General features: G+C 38.7%; 1 protein-coding gene across 13 annotated transcripts in view; it reads left to right on the top strand.

The window, feature by feature from the left end:
• nrap (nebulin-related anchoring protein) overlaps nt 1-18446 on the top strand; it is a 108945-nt gene that overhangs the window by 33951 nt on the left and 56548 nt on the right. For all 13 annotated transcript variants that reach the window (XM_069899961.1, XM_069899958.1, XM_069899964.1 and 10 more), the window contains 6 exons: nt 3078-3194; nt 5125-5229; nt 7312-7419; nt 12274-12378; nt 15354-15452; nt 16052-16156. In XM_069899961.1, coding sequence (XP_069756062.1) covers nt 3078-3194; nt 5125-5229; nt 7312-7419; nt 12274-12378; nt 15354-15452; nt 16052-16156 — 639 coding nt within the window. The remainder of the gene's footprint in view (nt 1-3077; nt 3195-5124; nt 5230-7311; nt 7420-12273; nt 12379-15353; nt 15453-16051; nt 16157-18446) is intronic.

Here is an 18446-nt window from a genome sequence, read left to right as displayed (position 1 = left end):
ACATAGCACAACCTGAGGTTGATAATTTCCAGCACCATTACCCTAATTTTGATCACTCCGACTTTTTCTGATGTCAAGTTGCAACAGTTGCTTTCTGTTATCATCAAAATTGTACTTTAATCTTTAACATGCTGAACAACATTTGAATTTCAAGATGTCTCCAAACTTGAATATGTACCATTCTTTTCTCAATTCATCTAATTTATACAGTGCCCTCCATAATGTTTTGGAATGAAGACACTTTTTTCTCCTTTATTTGCCCCAATGCTCCACAGTTTTAAATTTATAATCAAACAACATGCAATTAAACATTCCAGATTTTATTCGGTTATTTATATTCATTTTGGTTTCACCATGTAGAAATTACAGCAGTTTTTATAAATATACCCCTTATTTTAGGGTACCATAATCTTTGGGACATATGGTTACACAGGTGTTTGTGAGTACTCAGGTGTGTTCAATTGCTTCACTGGTGCAGGTATAAGAGAGCTAGGCTTGCTTCTGAGCTTTTGATCACCTTTGGAGTCTGTAGTTGCCATTTTTCAACATGAGGACCAGTGTGGTGGCAATGAAAGTGAAAGAAGCCATTATGAGGCTGAAAAACAAGAATAAAACATCACCAAAACCTTAGAATCACCAAAATCAACTGTTTGGAACATCATTAAGAAGAAAGAGCGTACTACTAAGCCAAATAATCGCAAAGGAACTGGAACTCCAAGATCTCTGCCGCTGTTGACAGAGGAATTCTCATCATTAGTAAAGAAAAGTTGCCAAACCTACGTCTGACAGATCAGAAACCCTTTTCAGGAGGAAGGTCTGGATGTGTCAATGACTACTGTTCACAGAAGACTTCATGAACAGAAATAAGAGGCTATGCTGCAAGATGCAAACCACTAGTTAGCCACAGAAACAAGATGGCCAGATTACAATTTGCCAAGAAGTATTTAAAAGAGTTGTTGATAAACCTAAATTTTGCTCTCTTGATTTATGATACAACATTATTTTGTTGCACTCGGCAATCTACAGCCAATATCACCATGGTTATTATCTCTCTAAACATTCCTCGTGTGCTTTATCTGAGAACCAAACACACCATCTTATTTCCTCTTTCTACTATATCCTCCTCTGTCAGTCTCGGAATCAAACTCATTCCCAGGACATGAAAGCAGTGGAATATCTTCCTTCCATACGCTTCTGACAACTTTCAAATTTTTATGGTTATATAAAACAGAGAAAGATAAGAATGGGAAATTAATATTGAGTAAAGTGGAAATGGCCAAGGCCTTGAACCCCTATCTTGTGTCAGTCTTTATAATTGGAAGATACCTCTAACATACCTAAGAGAGATGTTAAGGATACAATTGGAGTGAGGATCTCAATACAAATGCTATAACTGAAGAGATGTTGCTGAGCAAGCTAGTAGGTCTAAAAATTGATATCTCCTGGTCCTGATGGAATGCATCTCAAAGTCCTGAAAGAACTAAAGTATATAATAGATGTGTTTGTTTTAATTAAGGAAGAAACAGTAAACATTGGTTAGGAATTGTTTTATCTGGAAAATCCAATGTGAACTGAGGAAGTGCAGATTTGTGCTGGACTAATTTACTGGAGCTCTTCAAGGATAAAATGAGTGCAGTGTATAGAAGGGAAGGAAAAAAAAAGATGTTGTAAACTTGGATTTCCAGAAGGTATTCAATAAGGAGGCACATAAAATATTTACAGATAAGATGATGAAGCATAAAATAGAGATTTGGTGGACAATGCATGATAGAGAAATGGTTGACCAATAGAATGTGGTGAATTAGGAAAAATGAATATTTCCTTGATTGGTGATCAGTGGTGAGCAGAGTGCTGCAGGGTCGATGCTGGTATGACAACTGTTCATGATGTATATTGACAGTTTGGAAGAGGAGAGTATCTACCTTTGCTGATGACGTTAAATTGAGTGGCAAGGAAAATTATGCAGAGATGGGGAGAATCTGAAGAGAGATATGGATGAGTTAAGTGAGTGGGCAAGGGCCTGGCAGATGGAGGACAATATTTGTCTTTGCGAGGTCATCCACTTTGGAAGGAAAAATTATAGATTAGATTATTACTTAAATGATGAAAGATTGCAGTGGACTTGGGAGTGCTTATGCATGAGTCATGAAATGTTGGTTTGTAGGTGCAATAGATATCAAGAAGGCCAATGGAACATCGGCCTTTATTGCTAGATGGATTGATTTTAAGAACAGGGAGGTTTGCTGAAACTATACAGGGCATTGGTGATATGCAGCTGGAATACTGTTTGCAGTTCTGGTCTTAGTACTTGAGAAAGGATCGATTGGCTTTTGGAAGCAATGCAGAGGACGTTGACCAGATAGATTCCAGAGATGAAGCGGTAAGCCAATAAGGAGAAATTGAGTCATCTGTGACTATGCTCATTGGAATTCAGAAGAATGAGAGCAGATCCTATATAAAGTGATAGATAAGGTAAAGGCGAGATATAGCCTCAAGATTCAGGGGAGCAGACTTAGGATGGAGATGAGGAGCAGATTTTGCTTTCCCAGAAGAGAGAATCTGTATATTCTCTACCCGTGGAAGCAATAGGGACTTCTTCATTAAATGTATTTAAGTCACAGTGAGATAGTTTTTGCACAGTGGGAGATTTAAATGTTATGGGGGGGGGGGGGGGGGGAAGATCGAGCTGAGTCTATGGCAGATTACTTGTAATCTTATTAAATGGCATATCTAGCTCAATGGGCCAGGTGGCTTACTCCTGTTTTGATTGTCCTAGCTCAGATCCTGACTAACCTTCACTGCTATTTTTGAAAACTTAATTGTGTTCTGAGCTTTGAAGCTTTGCCTTTCATTCTCATTCCTGAAGAAAATAAAAATGACATGCAGGAAGTCGTTTTTGAGGGAGCTTATTAAGCAGAATAAATACAAGGTAGGAACATTGAAGGATGTAAATAAAAGTGCTTGTTGCTGATATTTAAAACGTGATATTGTAAGCATTATGCTGACGCCAAGGTTTTCAGATACCAATGCGTATGATTAAGTCATTGTTTAAGATGTAATTTCCTTCAATATTGCAGATAAAGTATAAGAAAGATCTTACAAAGTTGAAAGGGTCAGCCCATTACCATACAATAACAGCTGAGGAGAACTTGGCTATGAAACGTTCCCAGGAAGTTAACAAACTTGTCAGCGAGGTAAAAGAACTTAATTGCTTGTGGATTTTTCCAACTACTGGCAAAAAAATTAGAACTGTTTCTGTAAGTTTAAAAAAAAAAGTTATTAAATGAAGAATGTTTACAGTTTTATTGATTTGTTGTGAATCGCACATTAAGGTTAGGGTTTTCAAGTATTTTTAATGACAGTTTGGACCAATATTACTGGTAATGTATATCTGATTTTTATGAGCTATGCCTGAAACCTTAATCTTTATCTCCAGTAAGCATAATGAGATTAAATATACATTGAATAATTACCACTCCTTAGTTGCTATATTAATAATAGCCTATTAACTCAGGTTTCTAACTCCTGATTCCATCTGATGTCAGAGGTTGAATAGACTCTGGTCAAATCAGTATTTGATTTAAGAGCAGTGCCATAAAATACGAGGTGCAGTAAAGTTTACCCCATAATGAATGTGGGCTTCAAGTGTTTGCCCCAACCAAGAATTGCTTATTATGTAAAGAATTGTCCAGCACCTAAATTGCCACAGTGCTTGCTGCAGCTTGTCGATTAACTTTGACTTTTCGATGTTGAGGTTTTGGCCAGTGAACCTTGTCGATCCGTGCCCAAATATTTGACATGACCCTGTTTAGTTTGTAAATTTAAAACCTGAGAGTTGGTGGAATAGTAGGGAAAAGTAGATCATATCCTCAAGCCTGTGCCAGTCCAAAACTCTACCTATCGGAATCTCGAAAGTTCCTTGGTGAGGAAGAGGTGCTGTTCGATTTACAGCTTTGTTGTAAGAATGGGTTGTAGGGTTCAAGGTTGATGTCGGTGAGTATAGTTTGGAGGAAGGAGAGAGCTGTTGTAAAGAATTCCCTGACATGTTTGGTGTAGTAGTGCAGTGTGGATAGAACATTGTTGCATGGTTGAAATGATCTAAATTAGCTGATGTACTATATTTAGCTGATATCTAAGTATGACGTTTTCAAGATTTTTGACAAGAATTTGACGGTCCTTGGATAGGTACTGAGACTTATTGTCACAAAGTGCTAGACTTGCATCGTGTGATGGTCTGAGCTGCATTCATAACTCTCTGCAGTGTCTTGAGTGGTGCCTTTCCTGTACCACACAGTGGGGTGCACTCTGACAGGAATACTTTGAATGGTGCAGCAATGTCCAACTTTTTAGTCTTGCTGACATTAATGGGGGTTGTTGTTCTGGTACCAAGCCAATAGTTCCTCTATCTCCCTTCTATATTCCCACTCATTGCTGTTGGGGATCCTGACAATGACACTGGTGTTATCTGCCATCTTATGGATGTGGGATTCTGGACTTGAGAATAATTTTAGACAAGTTACTTGCACCAGTTATTACTGATTGTGGTCTGTGTGACAGGAAATTGAGCATCTAGTTGCAGAAAAGTGGGCTGAGGTTAAGGTGAAAAAGTTTAGGAATGAGTTTGTTCAGCACAATATGTCGAAGGTGGAGCTATAGACAATGAAAATAGTTTGACATAGGTGCCCTTCAATTCCAAATGTTCCAGGGCTGATTGAAGGACCAAAGAGATGGCATCTGCCTGGTTGATCAATAAAAAAATGGGGAGACGTTTATATGCGTAGAGGCAGATTTGGGTATGACAAACGTGTCGATAATTCATCAATTGAGGAAGTGTCAGGAATGTGGAGGAATATATACTAATAAAAAGGAAATGGAAAAACTAAAAGAAAATACAATTGATCTTAATGCCTTGTTTTGAGAGCATAAGTGATTCTCCAATTGACATGAAACTCGAGCACATCTGTTTTGCTTGCCAAATTTATACTATGACTGAATACTGGATTCTTGAAACTGTGGTTCTAAAATCTCATTTTGATTTTCTTGTAAATGGAAAAAGCATTTCCTTGTCTCTGATCAAATAATACTTCACATTCCTATTAACTATTTTATTTATAACTATTTCAGATAGCGTACAAGAAGAACCTAGATCCATCTAAAGGTCACAGCATTAACTACTGTGAGACACCTCAATTCAAGAATATTGCTAAGATATCTAAGTTTACAAGCAATGTGAGTCATCTAAAATTGTTACTGCTGACACTAAATGGTTGGATGATTGTCATGTTTCTTGTATTTAATTATAATATTAGAAATTATTCTTTGACATAATTGGTATACCACCCTATGTTAGTCTGGTGCTATCAATTAGACCTGATAGATCAGAAGTCAGGATTAACAGACTATAATCGCTGTAAACCTGCAGGCATGTTTACATGCTGTTGGCCCGAATCCAAGGCAGTACTGAGGGAGGGGATTGGGCGGTGCCGCCTTTATTAGGAATCCTGAAGGGGGAGGAGTTACGGTATCAGGGACGGGCCAACCAGTACAAGGCATATATTACAGTGTTCCACTACAATTAGTTTATTGAATATTTCCAGACTTGATGTACCTGCATCTCGTATTTCTGTCCCTTCTCCACAATTTTGTAGCCATATAATTAAGCCAATGCAGGGTAAATCACCCCACTGTGGCATGGATTCTATACTTTATAAATTAGTGAGGGTTTGCAGATGAATTCAGAAAACTCCTTCATAGCTGGACTAGTGCAGTTATATTCACAAATACTTAAAGATACAGGGCATTGTTAATATTTCTGGTAATTGACCTTGCATCAGAACCATGTAATGTTGTTTCAAATTACAGAAAAAGGGAAGAAAGGGCATGTCTGTGATGTACATGTCAGAGAGACTGGACGACAAGTGTTGGTGGCACTGGCTGAGAGTGGGTGGCGAAGACTTGAGTTATTAACTTGATATGATGTCAGAAAGAAACTAAATTATAGAACAAAAGCACAGAAGGAGAGTCTGGAAATATAACCTGTGTAAGATTGAAGGGATGGTGAAAATATTCAATAAACTAATTGTGGTGGAACACTAATATATGCCTTGTACTGGTGCAAGTAGCAATCATGTTAGGTTATCATGTTAGACAGTAACTGTAGAAGTGTACACAATTTTGAAATTCAAAAGACTGTTGAACAGATCTATGGATAGGAAGGGCATAGACAAATCCTGCAGGTGACAGAACCAGTTTGATGACCTTTCATCAAAACTGAGAAAAAAATTGAAAGCAAAAAGTTACAAAAAAAAAGCAAGAGGAGTGCAAAAATAAAAGGAAAGTCCATCTCAGCACGGAGCCAGAGAGATTAATCGATACAGTCATGGTCATATCAGCCGAGAGCAGATGTGTGTTGGAGATTATCTATCTGGAGGAGATAGAAATGGAGAATGAATAAATGAAGGAGAAAGAATTGAGGGGAAAAAAAAGATGGAAAAAGAATTGCTGGAACTGATCAATTCAGATATAAACAAGAAAGGCCAGTTATTTGAGACTAAATGGTTGGATGATTGTCATGTTTCTTGTATTTAGTTATAATATTAGAAATTATTCTTTGACATAATTTATGTTAGTCTGGTGCTATCTGATAGATCAGAAGTTGAGATTAACAGACTTTAATCGCTGTAAACCTGCAGGCATGTTTACATGCTGTTGGTCCGAATCCAAGGCAGTACTGAGGGAGGGGATTGGGCGGTGCCGCCTTTATTAGGAATCTTGAAGGGGGAGGAGTTACAGTATCAGGGACGGGCCAACCAGTACAAGGCATATATTACAGTGTTCCACCACAGTTAGTTTATTGAATATTTTCACCAATCCCTTCAATCTTACACAGGTTATATTTCCAGACTCTCCTTCTGTCCTTTTGTTCTATATTTTAGTTTCTTTCTGACATCATATCAAGTTAACAACTCAAATCTTCGCCACCCACTCTCAGCCAGTGCCACCAACACTTGTCGTCCAGTCTCTCTGACATGTACATCACAGACATGCCCTTTCTTTTCTTCCCTTTCTCTGTAATTTGAAACAACATTACATGGTTTTAATGTAAGGTCAATTACCAGAAATATTAACAATGCCCTGTATCTTTAAGTATTTCCAGCACTGATTTTTTAATAAATTGCTTTAAGTATATAGTAATGGCAAACAACTGTGTCTTAAAGTTTTGATACAAGTCATTTATACTGGTTAAGTAGTTTGTGAGTATGTGATAGAAACATGAAATAAATCTATTAATTTTTTCTATTCCTTATAAAGTTCAAGTACAAGGAAAACTACCAAAATCAAGTGAAAGGTCACTATGAAGGTGTTGGCATGGACAGGCGCACAATACATTGTATGAAAGTTGGAAGTTTGGCAAGTGATGTGAGTATAAGGAAAAATAACCATGATTAAGTTCATCTTTTAAATTTACCTCAACTCACTGGTCCCATTCATGTTCAGTCTGGGGCAATCATGTTTTTTTGCACTTTACCTGTTGCACACAGGCTAGACACAAATTTGTAAATCACAGTTTCCAAAAATGTTTCAATCTAAAATTAAAGTTACTGTTGAAAATCCTCCCAATTAGTTTCCATCCCTGAGACCTAACCCCAGCAAAAGCATAATTCTGGCATCCTGGCATGTTTATTTAGTCCTAATTAACACACTGTATTCTTGAATCCTCACTGCAAGTTACCCTAGCTCAGGTGTCCCCTGAGTCAGGGATTAGATCCAGGTGAGTGTTGGGTGTTATAGAATAGTCATGTCTGTTAAGTCTCTCGATTGATGGATGGGGAAGGAGTATAGGAAGGGCAGACATGATTCCGAGATTGGGAATATAGAGGTCGTAACCAATGGTAGGGGGTGTGGAAGAGAAGGAATACATTCCATCGACCCCTTCATGGAATACTTCTAGGCATGTCATCCTGGCGCTGGGGGGAGGGGGGGTGGTGTGGGTGGTAGTGGTGGTGCAGGCGGGGGAGCGCTACCAAAGGCACAAAGAGCACTTGCATTTTTCCTCTAGGTTTAGTCCGTCCTCCCATTCGCTCTCAATTTATTCAAAGGCCGGAGCCAAATACAACATGGTGGCCATCAAGGTCCGCTCTCTCAAGAGGTTGGCCACCACTGCCATGGGTGCTATTTTCCATTGATCTGCCCCTGCTTTCCACCGGAAAAGTTCAATGGACCCCTCACCACCCCCACCCCCCCCCCCCGGCATTTATCAACCTCTTGAATCATCCCATCTACCCCCAGGGGTCAATGTCAAGCACTTTGGAGACTCCTGCCCTAGCTGCTCATCCCACCCTCTGTGCAGTCCAGTCCAACCTGCTGCTCTCTTCTCATGTCTGATGCAGCTATTTCAAATTGTCTGGCATCCAGAGTTCTAAATAATGTTAACAAAGGGTGGCAGAGTTAGTGTAGTGGTTAGCTCAACACTGTGCCAGTGCCAAGGTTTGAATCCTGCGCTGTCTGTAGGGAGATTGTAAGTTCTTCCCCTTGTCTGTATGGCTTTCGTCCGGGTGCTCTGGTTTCCTCCCACTCTTCAAAACATACAGGGTTGTAGGTTAATTTGGTGTAATTGGGTGGCAGGGGCATGATTCAGAAAGGCCTGTTACTGTGCTGTATGCCTTTTATTTTAAAAAAAAAAATGCAATGGTCAGGTTTGTAGACTTTGAGGAGCCAGAAAAGGCTCGTTTCTCTTGGAAAGAGAAGGAGGAACAATTTGATCGTTGAGTTAAAAATTATGAAAAAGTTGATGGGGCCAATGTAGATAGAATATTTTGGCTGTTGAGCAAGACTGGAATGAGGGGACAAAAATAAGATTGTCACTGATAAACTGATAGGGAATTCAGGAGTAACATCTTTTCCTAGAGAGTGATAAGACTGGATGTTCATGTCACAAATTAAGTAGAAATTTCAGAAGATATTAGATAGGCACATGAGGGTTATTGAAATAGAATGATTTGATGATGGGGTTAAACGAATGGGGAGGATTGAGGGTGACCTTGATTAAAGCCTACTTGGGCTGAAAAGCCTGTTTTATATTACCCTTTTAATTTTTGACGTTGGAACACATTTACATCTTGTGATCTTAAACCAACATACTACGCTACACTCAATCAGATAACAAAACCAGACTCTACGTCCCTCTGTGTCCACGTTGGCCACCCTGTATCCATCTATACTAATCCTAGTTACCTGCAGTTGGTCCATAGTTTACTGAGCTTTGGCAGTTCAAAGATAGTCCAGGTGGTTTTCAAATTTTGTGAAAATACTTCCCTCCATCACCTCTGGCTGTGCCACCTAGAATCAGGCTATGTATTCCTTCTCTTCCACACCCCCTACCATTGGTTACGACCTCTATATTCCCAATCTCGGAATCATGTCTGCCCTTCCTGTACTCCTTCCCCATCCATCAATCGAGAGGCTTAACAGACATGACTATTCTATAACACTCAACTCTCACCTGGATGTAATCCCTGACTCCTGTATCACAACTCAGACAAACTCAATCCCTCTTTGACCATGTCCCTTCTCACCCCACACTACCTGGTTCACCACCCCCAGACTAAGCAGAATCTGCTCACTTGCAGACTATTTGAAGGAGCTCCTTACCTTGGGAGAGATTAATTCAGTGACATTAAAGCCCTGGCAAATTTCCTAGTTTCAAGTAAAGAAATATTTTCACTCTCATGTAGGCACTGACCAAATTCTAGGCTATTCTACTTGGTATATTTGCTCCCTTTCATATCAAATAGCATGCTCTCCAAATTACCATGAGCAGAGAGACTGGATGGTCCCCGGGAAATGTGTTTAAAGCTATAAATGTGGCCTCAAGGAATTTATTCAGTGAGAATGTTTCAAAGCCAATATTTATTCATTTTAAAGGCCAAACCAAAATGGTAGGCGTTTGATATACTAAAATATTAGATTTATTTGGTTTTGGTCCATTTCTCTGACACTAGATGAAAGTTTCAAAAGTGAGCAATGATGATATTATTAGCAAAACTGACTTGAAGCTGTGTGATTTATAAAACAAAAAAAAAACAAAAAAATCAACACATACCTTTGAGACAGAGGCCATGGCAGCATGTAGGAGTAATAGCCATCTCTGCTGATATTAATTCACCTTTGCTAGTCATTTGGCTTACTAATTTCTTCAAGTTGGTTTATCCTGTCAACATATGAAGTTTAACTATATATAGTTTTCTCATAACATTTCTCAAGCTTGACATAAATGTCAAACCTATCATCTACTGGCAATACATGATACCATCTCTTATTTTATTTCATGTTTGAATGTTTATACTTTTAATCAGTTTTTCACTTTTGTTAACTATACACTTGTCATTTGTACAATTAATTTTTTCTACTTCAATTTTCTCCTCAATTATAGTTGCACAAAATGAAACAATAATCATGATGGCTGCAAATGATGTGCCAGTAAGATTGTTTCCCTAAGATTCTTGCCAGTTTGTATGTCCATCAATTAATGAATAAATGATGCTAAATGTTCATTGCCCTTGCGTTCACACAGATTTTCACTTGCACCAGAATAAGTGCTGGGTTGAAACCAATTTCCATGAAGTTTAGGGCCAGTGTGATCCGAGGAGTCAACTGTGCTATCCCACTTTGGTGCCCTTTGGGTTGAGAAGAATCATTCTAGAATTGGGGAGAGAAAAATCTATAGGGAGAACCATCTCTGGGCAGTTTTCTGCACTGGCCAGTGGCGGGCCATGTGCCTGTCTTCTCAGCTATGAATTATGCTAAGATAAAATTCTGCAAAAGACAAAACTCGAGACTCTGCTTCAGACATCGGCCATTAAACTGATCTGCATCCTCTGTCAAAGCCTCCATAATTCTAATTAACTTTGTTCACCTCCCATCCTTGTTTCTCAAGCAAAAAGAAACTTGGTCATTAATCCATTATCAATACATGTTCCTCACCATTTCTAGTGTAAAGCTTGTAAATCTTCTCTGCCTGTTCTCAATTGCCTCAACATCATTTTTTATAGTGTAGCGAATAGAGCACTCTAGATGTGAACTGAGAAGGGTGTGTCACCAATTTGGTTCAACCCCTATATTTTTCAATTGTATTGCACAAGAAATAAACTCTAACGCTTGCTTTGTTTTCATTGCATTTGCTGCCTTCTCCAATATAATTAATCAAAATCACTTGTGAACTTAAAAATCTTAACAGGACTTTATCGTTTATTCTCTATCATACTGCAAAATGTTCTAAGTGTTATGTTTTGTTGTTTAAGGGTCAATCAAGATTTAAATGACATAATGACTGAATCAAACTCACTGATAGTTAAGATAAAAACAGTTTTATGTGTGTTGGATTGTAATTTAATTTGCTAAATATTAAGATTATAGTGTATTTTGAAACAAAATGACTTGGCACATTTATATTATTTAGTTTCTTCTGTAGTTCATTAAAAACATTCTGACTTTTCCTTTCTGATTTGCTGTCAGTGAGAGTTATTTAATGGGATTGGCCGGTCTATTATCGAGATTGCATCATAGCTGTTTGGTGCTAGGGATCCCGTTGATCTGATGCCTGACAGCAAGACAATATAACAGGGTAAACTTGTCAGCAAGACATGTCAATAATAAAGATTCATGCTCCTCTGTAAAATGTTTAAAAATACAGTAAAAAAAATCTTTCTGAGCAGCTTTCCTTGAGGCCATTGCTACTTCACATTGACAACAATATTTGCCTGTTGGTCATTATTATTAAATGGTAATTTATAAATCAAAAAATTGTGAGCAACTGATAATGTGTTGATTTTTGAGTTACCTTAATTACAGTATTTAGCGACCATCAAGTTACTTAAATTTAGACATACAGTCCTTCCAGCCTGAATATCCCAATTAACCTACAATTCTGTTTTGAAGGGTGGGAGGAAACCAGAGCACCTGGAGGACATCCATGACGACATGGGGAGAATGTCCTTACAGACATTGCCAGATTTGAACCCCAATTGTTGCCTCAGTAATAGCCTTGCGCTAACCTCCTACTAAATGTGTTGCTTCCGGGCATGCAAAATCAGAATGCACTTTCTTGGCTAAGATCAATACACTTAGCACAACCTAATGTTTCAAAGAATTGTCTATGACTGATTCAAAATATAGATTTGTGTCTAACTTTGAAAATTTTGTCATACCAGTAAATGCAGTCCTTTTGGAAAAATAACATTTAATACAAAATTCTGACAGGATTTTTTTTTCCAGAGGAAGTACAAAGGTGACTTGGAAGGGGACAAAATGCTTTGCTTTTATCCAGCTGATGTCACGCCTTCGTATGAGACACTGAAGAAACTAGTCCCATTAAAAGACGTAAGATTCTGCAGATGCTTCAGTGATTGTAGTTTTCTCCACTCTGAGCCACTTTCCTAAGATGTTGGTTCTTGATTGGGCAAGGTTCCAACCGACCTTCTCTGATCTTCCAGATGTCTACAGATGTAAGATCAGAGTCAATTTTATCAGATTATTTCAATCATAATGGGAATTACACGATAATAAATCTTTCTCTGCAATCTTCTTCAGCCCTACAACTGTTCTCTGATATTTTGGCTCTGGTTATTTAAACATTCCCAATTTTAATTGTTCCCTTCTGTCATGCATACATTTAACTGCCATCAAGAATTCCCTTATTGGCCTTCAGATCCTCCACTCTCTCTTCGGCTTCAATATGTTTCTTAAGGTTCACCTATTCGGCCAAACATCTGATCATGTCAAATACAATATTTCCTCATATGGTTTGGTGTTAAGGTTTGTTTAGTAATGGACTGGAAATGAGATTTCAGACTCTGTTAAAGACACCAGTTGAAATGAGTTATTCACTGTGGATTGAAACTGTGACCACCCTGGAAAAATGGTAAAAAATGGTAAAATATTGCGTACTGGCCCGCAGGCAGGAGAATTTCAGAGATGTATGTGATGAGATGTATGGACTCTAACAATGAATATGAACATTGAAATTTGAAATTGCAGTAAACAGCAGCAGAATGGATATAATGTAACATTCATTAGATGGAATATTAATCCTCTCTTTTGGATCAAGTCAAAAACCAGGGTGGGTGGTCCAGTATTATGGTCATCATTTATGTCTAAACATATTTATTATGAGGGCAGATTACATTGGACATCAGATTTTTTTCATAAGGTTTGCCTCCTGAACAAAATTGGAGACAACTTTAACTGAACACAAAGCTAATTTCAGATTTGCTGTACCATGTAGGAAATGGAGAAACATTAAATTTTATTGATTTTTAGCAAGTTTAGTCGCATATTGATGCTGACATATTATGTTAGTTCAACTGACCTAAAAATGTTTTGCCGCTGATTTTCGTTTGTATTTAAAGGGCTTGAGCCCTTCATCAGAAAAGCCACCAGGCGTAAAGGATATTGTTTTACCAGCTGATTTACCACTGATTCTCGAGTCAGTGCCCAACAATAGCTGTCCAGCATTGATGGATTCCAGTTGCTCTGATACCGTTACATGGTCGCAATGTCCTAGTGAAACCTTTCACCATGTTTGTCCCTGACTGCGCCAAGAAGTCCAAGTGCGAATGTAGAAAATTAATCTTCAATGACATGCTTGTATGCTTGTAGAAGACTTAAAAAATGACAGGAAATTGAAAAAAAATGACAAAAATAGGTGATACCTAAAAAGATGGTGTATGATCAGAAAACTTTAAGGTGATTTTCATGATCAGCTGCCCAAAATTCATAAATTCAGGAAGAAAATTATTCGCTGTCCAGTGTTATCTCGTTGGTTATCTTTAACTGACTGGAAGATGTGAAGCATGCAATATATAACTGTTCTTTCTTTCATTGAGATTTGGTCAGAGTTTTACAGCATGGCAAACTTACCTTTGTCTCATCTTGTCCGTTTTCTTTTACTCTAGATGGAGACAAGAAATTCCCATTTTTGTAAAGAAGTAAACTTAGGGGATAGTTTTTTTTCTTCTTTTTACCTATGTGTTACATAGAAAACATTCCATTAAATATTTCCAATTAGGATGCTCCCTGTTTAGAGATCAATATTGATAGGTAAGAATGACAAAGCCAGAGAAATGCAGGAATCGGAGATTATTAACAGGAATGGGATTAATTCAATATGTAAGGCACTGCTGCAATATCATGTACTTTTGGCTGAATGGAAAATTCTAACTTTGAAACAGACTGCAGAATTAGCTTTAGGTTTGATTGCAGCCCAGCCAAATTTCTTGCCAAATATTTATCAGCGACTTGTTCAAAAAGATGGAAAGTTTTAAAATCAAGAATAAGCAATATATGGCTTAAACATTTTTCAGAATGCTGACGTGATCCATTAGCAAAGGTTACAACCCTTGATAAAGCTGCATAAATGTCATGTATCAAAATTGTGTAATAAAACACTATATATTAGTTGTCATAACATTGAAACCAAGAGAGAATGTTAAATTAACAAAAATAGTTTGTTAAATTACTGTTGGCATCAAAGAATGTAGCCTTGGCTACCTTGCTTTTGGAGATTGTTAAAGTCATAGCGCAGGTGCGAGGTGGAGTCCTGAAGAGAATATGAGAACAGACACGAGAGGTTTTTCATTAAAGACGAGAGATGAGAGGAATTACATTTTGACTTAGATTAGGAAGGTTAAGAGGAAATCATAGACTGAACAAATCGGATAATATTTTGCCACTGGTCAGTGAGTCAACAATTAAAGAGAGGAGAATGATAAGATTAGGTAGTATTAAAAATTTAAATTTTAAAATTTAAGTTTAGACATACAGCCCAGTAACAGGTCCTTTTGGTCCATGTCAATTACACCTAATCGACCTACAACTCCCAGTACATTTTGAATGGTGGGAGGAAACCAGAGCACCTGGAGGAATCCCACACAGACACAGGGAGAACGTACAAACTCCCTTTGAGACAGCACTGGATTTGAACCCGGGAGCTCTGTGAAAGTATTGTGCAAACCGTACTACCTTTGTATTGAGAGAACATAAATGAAAGGACCAGAAAACTGAGGAAATTAATTTCCTAATCACAGTTTAGAGAAATGGACTAGTTTTTTGAAACCGATAAATGTAATGAATAGGGACTTGGGAATAAATGGATAGTATTTCCACTGGCTAATTGGAAAATGTCTTCTTTCTATGTTGTATAGTTCAGAATTTAAGCATTTGTTATTTCAAAGTAATAGGGGTTCTGGTTAAAGAGTATGTTTATCATTCTAAATATTCCTCAACTTTTAAAAGAATTTATCAGCTGCAAGAGTCTTCTTGCTGTTTTTCTAACTCTTTGTACTCTTTGGTTCTAGATGTACTACAGGCAGCGTGTGGAGAAGCTGAATTACCCATCAGTAACAGACACTCCTGAGATAGTTCGAGCAAGGACTAATGCACAGCAGTTAAGTAATGTAAGTTAGCTGCATTAATACTTGAATATCAGCTTATCATGGATTATTTGAAACACCAGTGTTAACTACTAAGATAAAACAGTTGTTATTAAAATTGTTGGTACAAGGGAATATTGTTCCAGGGGCGCTGTGGGAATGATGGTAAGTGTGGGATGTTTATTGTTCCATCTTTTCCTATGATTCTCAGCACAAAAAAAAAATCCACGAAGAGACAGTTTGTGCGAACTGTGTCAGTTAGGTAGAAACGTTGAATTTGAGCCTGACGTGCCTTGCTTCTGTTTTTTTTTTAAAAAAAAAAGTGAAAACACGACGCTGGAGAAACTCAGCAGATCAAACAGCGTCCTTTATCTTTGGCTTGGCTTTGCGGACGAAGATTTATGGAGGGGTAATGTCCACGTCAGCTGCAGGGTGGTTTGCGGCTGACAAGTCCGATGCGGGATATAGCAAAGATAAAGATACATCACTGATGTTTCGGGCTTGAGCCCTTCATCAGAAAAGCCACCAGGCGTAAAGGATATTGTTTTACCAGCTGAGTTTCTCCGGCATTGTGTCTACAGATTCTTGAGTTTTACTTCTTGCTTCTGTTCTGTTCTTTACAGTTAAATTATCGAGCGCAGTACGAAAAGACCAAAAACCAGTACACCTTACCTCTTGAAGTGCCTCAGTTAGTTCAGGCCAAGGTCAATGCTGATCTTTACAGTAATGTGAGTACCAAAACCCAGTATTGACATCTTATCCTACATCCGAACTTTACATCATTAATTTAATCATTAATTGATCAGTGTGACAAATCTTTTTTGAATTTGTGTTTTATTAACATAGTCAAAACTTGTACAGATAAATCCTCATTATCTGGAATTCAAGTGACCAGCAGACCCAAGCGACTGGCAAAAGAAATCACAGAGAGAAAAAAAATATTTAAATATAAAATGAAAGTTTAAAATTGGTGCCCCCTAGCGGCCAGTTTGCCAATCCATACAGCACGCAATTTCAAGCAACCAGGCAAATTCACTTATCCGGCATTTATCAATCCCCATTGGTGCCAGACACTGGGGGTTTTACTGTACAAGTATACTTGTTAATTAATATCGCGTTATATGGCCACCGAGACAGAGGTGCACCAAAGAAGAGGTACAAGGACTGCCTAAAGAAATCTCTTGGTGCCTGCCACATTGACCACCACCAGTGGGCTGATATCACCTCAAACCATGCATCTTGGCGCCTCACAGTTCTTCTCCTTTGAAGAAGACCGTAGAGCCCACCTCACTGACAAAAGACAAAGGAGGAAAAACACAACCCCAACCCACCAATTTTCCCCTGCAACCGCTGCAACCGTGTCTGCCTGTCCCGCATCGGACTTGTCAGCCACAAACGAGCCTGCAGCTGACGTGGACCTTACCCCTCCATAAATCTTCGTCCACGAAGCCAAGCCAAGCCAAAGAAATACTTGTTAATTTCTAATTTAAAAAAAAAGGTTGATATATTTGTAATGCCCATGTTGATCTAATTAGAATTCAGATGATTAGGAAGGAACTGAAGTGGGTTTAGTGGCAGGAAGCTCAGCAGAAGGGCTACCTCAAGCCTGTGCACATGACTCTGTGTTTGACACCCCAGGAGCAGCAGGCAATTACACTGAGGCTCGACTACCTGTAGCATCCATTGTCCTCGAGCAACCGAAAGAGAGAGGAGCAATGGACCAGCTGAAAAACTGGGAGGAAGAGGGAAGTAACAGGAGCAATGCCTGGCAGGAAAATACATCAGATTGATTCTCTGACATTGACTGGGGGAGGGACACATCCAGACTGGGGCCCAAGCTCTCTGGTTAGTGCACACTGTAGGTCACCACACATCACAGCTCCTATCTCATTAATGTTGGTCTGGTATGACTGAATGGAGCCAAATCTGTATGAATAAATCCCTTGTAAACACGGAGGTCTGCAGGCACTGTGGTTGAAGTAAAAACTTAATGCTGAAGAAAGTCAGCAGGTCAAACTTTATAGGGCAAATATAAAGATATATAACCAATTGTTTTGGCTTGAGCCCTTCATTAAGGTATGACAAAATGTAGACAGACACCCAAACAAAATAGTGTGGGGAGGGGCAAGGAGAGAAGCACAGTCCCAAAGGCAGGAGGTAATAGTGGGTAAGGGAGGGATGAGTGGTTGAGTATCTTTATCTTTGCAAAATGAAGTACACTGTTTGACCTGCTGAGTTTCTCTAGCATTGTGTTTTTACTATAAACCCTCCTGTCTCAGTTTGACTTTATTTTGTGTGTGTCTTTCGAATGTCCACAACTTAAATTTGCAGTTATCCAAATTGGGGTGGAAAGCAGGTGAGTAGAACCTGAGGGCCACTGTAATTACCACTCACTTCCTTACAATTTTCCACAACCTAAAGAGTGCCTGTAGCTTTGCTCAGTGTATGGACATTACCCCTCCATAAATCTTCGTCCGCGAAGCCAAGCCAAAGAAAAGAAGAAAAGAAAAAGGTGTCTCTATATTCTGTCAATAATCAGAGACACTTAGAAACAGTTCAAACTTAAATAATGACAAAAGATATTAAACAAGCTCTCCAAATGCATGGAATTGAAATAATATCATTTAAAATAAAAGAGGGAACTGAATCACTTGCCTTCAGTCATCACTTAATGAGGGCCAGCAACTCCAGTTCAGTGGAGACTCTGCACGTATACTATCTATGTCTGGTGGAAGCTGAGGGCCAGTCAAGTATTTCCCATCTCAAACTGAAACATCGGCAACTCTTTTAAACTCCATTAATGCTGCTCGACCCACTGAGTTCCTCTGACGGCTTGTTTTTACCTCAAGACTTCAGCATCTGCAGTCATCTGTGTCTCGAGTGGGTCCAGCTGCTCTGCTCAGAATGATTAGAAGTTGCCTCTGTGCTGGTGTAGAGTCCGGAGGTTGAGCAGGCGTGCTGACGTCTAACCTCCAGTGCATCTTGTAATTCTGTCCTGTGGTGGTGCAGAAGTCCAGA

This window comes from Narcine bancroftii, chromosome 10 (assembly GCF_036971445.1).
Source record: "Narcine bancroftii isolate sNarBan1 chromosome 10, sNarBan1.hap1, whole genome shotgun sequence".
Lineage (NCBI taxonomy): Eukaryota > Metazoa > Chordata > Chondrichthyes > Torpediniformes > Narcinidae > Narcine > Narcine bancroftii.
This window is presented reverse-complemented; position numbering and strand designations above follow the sequence as displayed.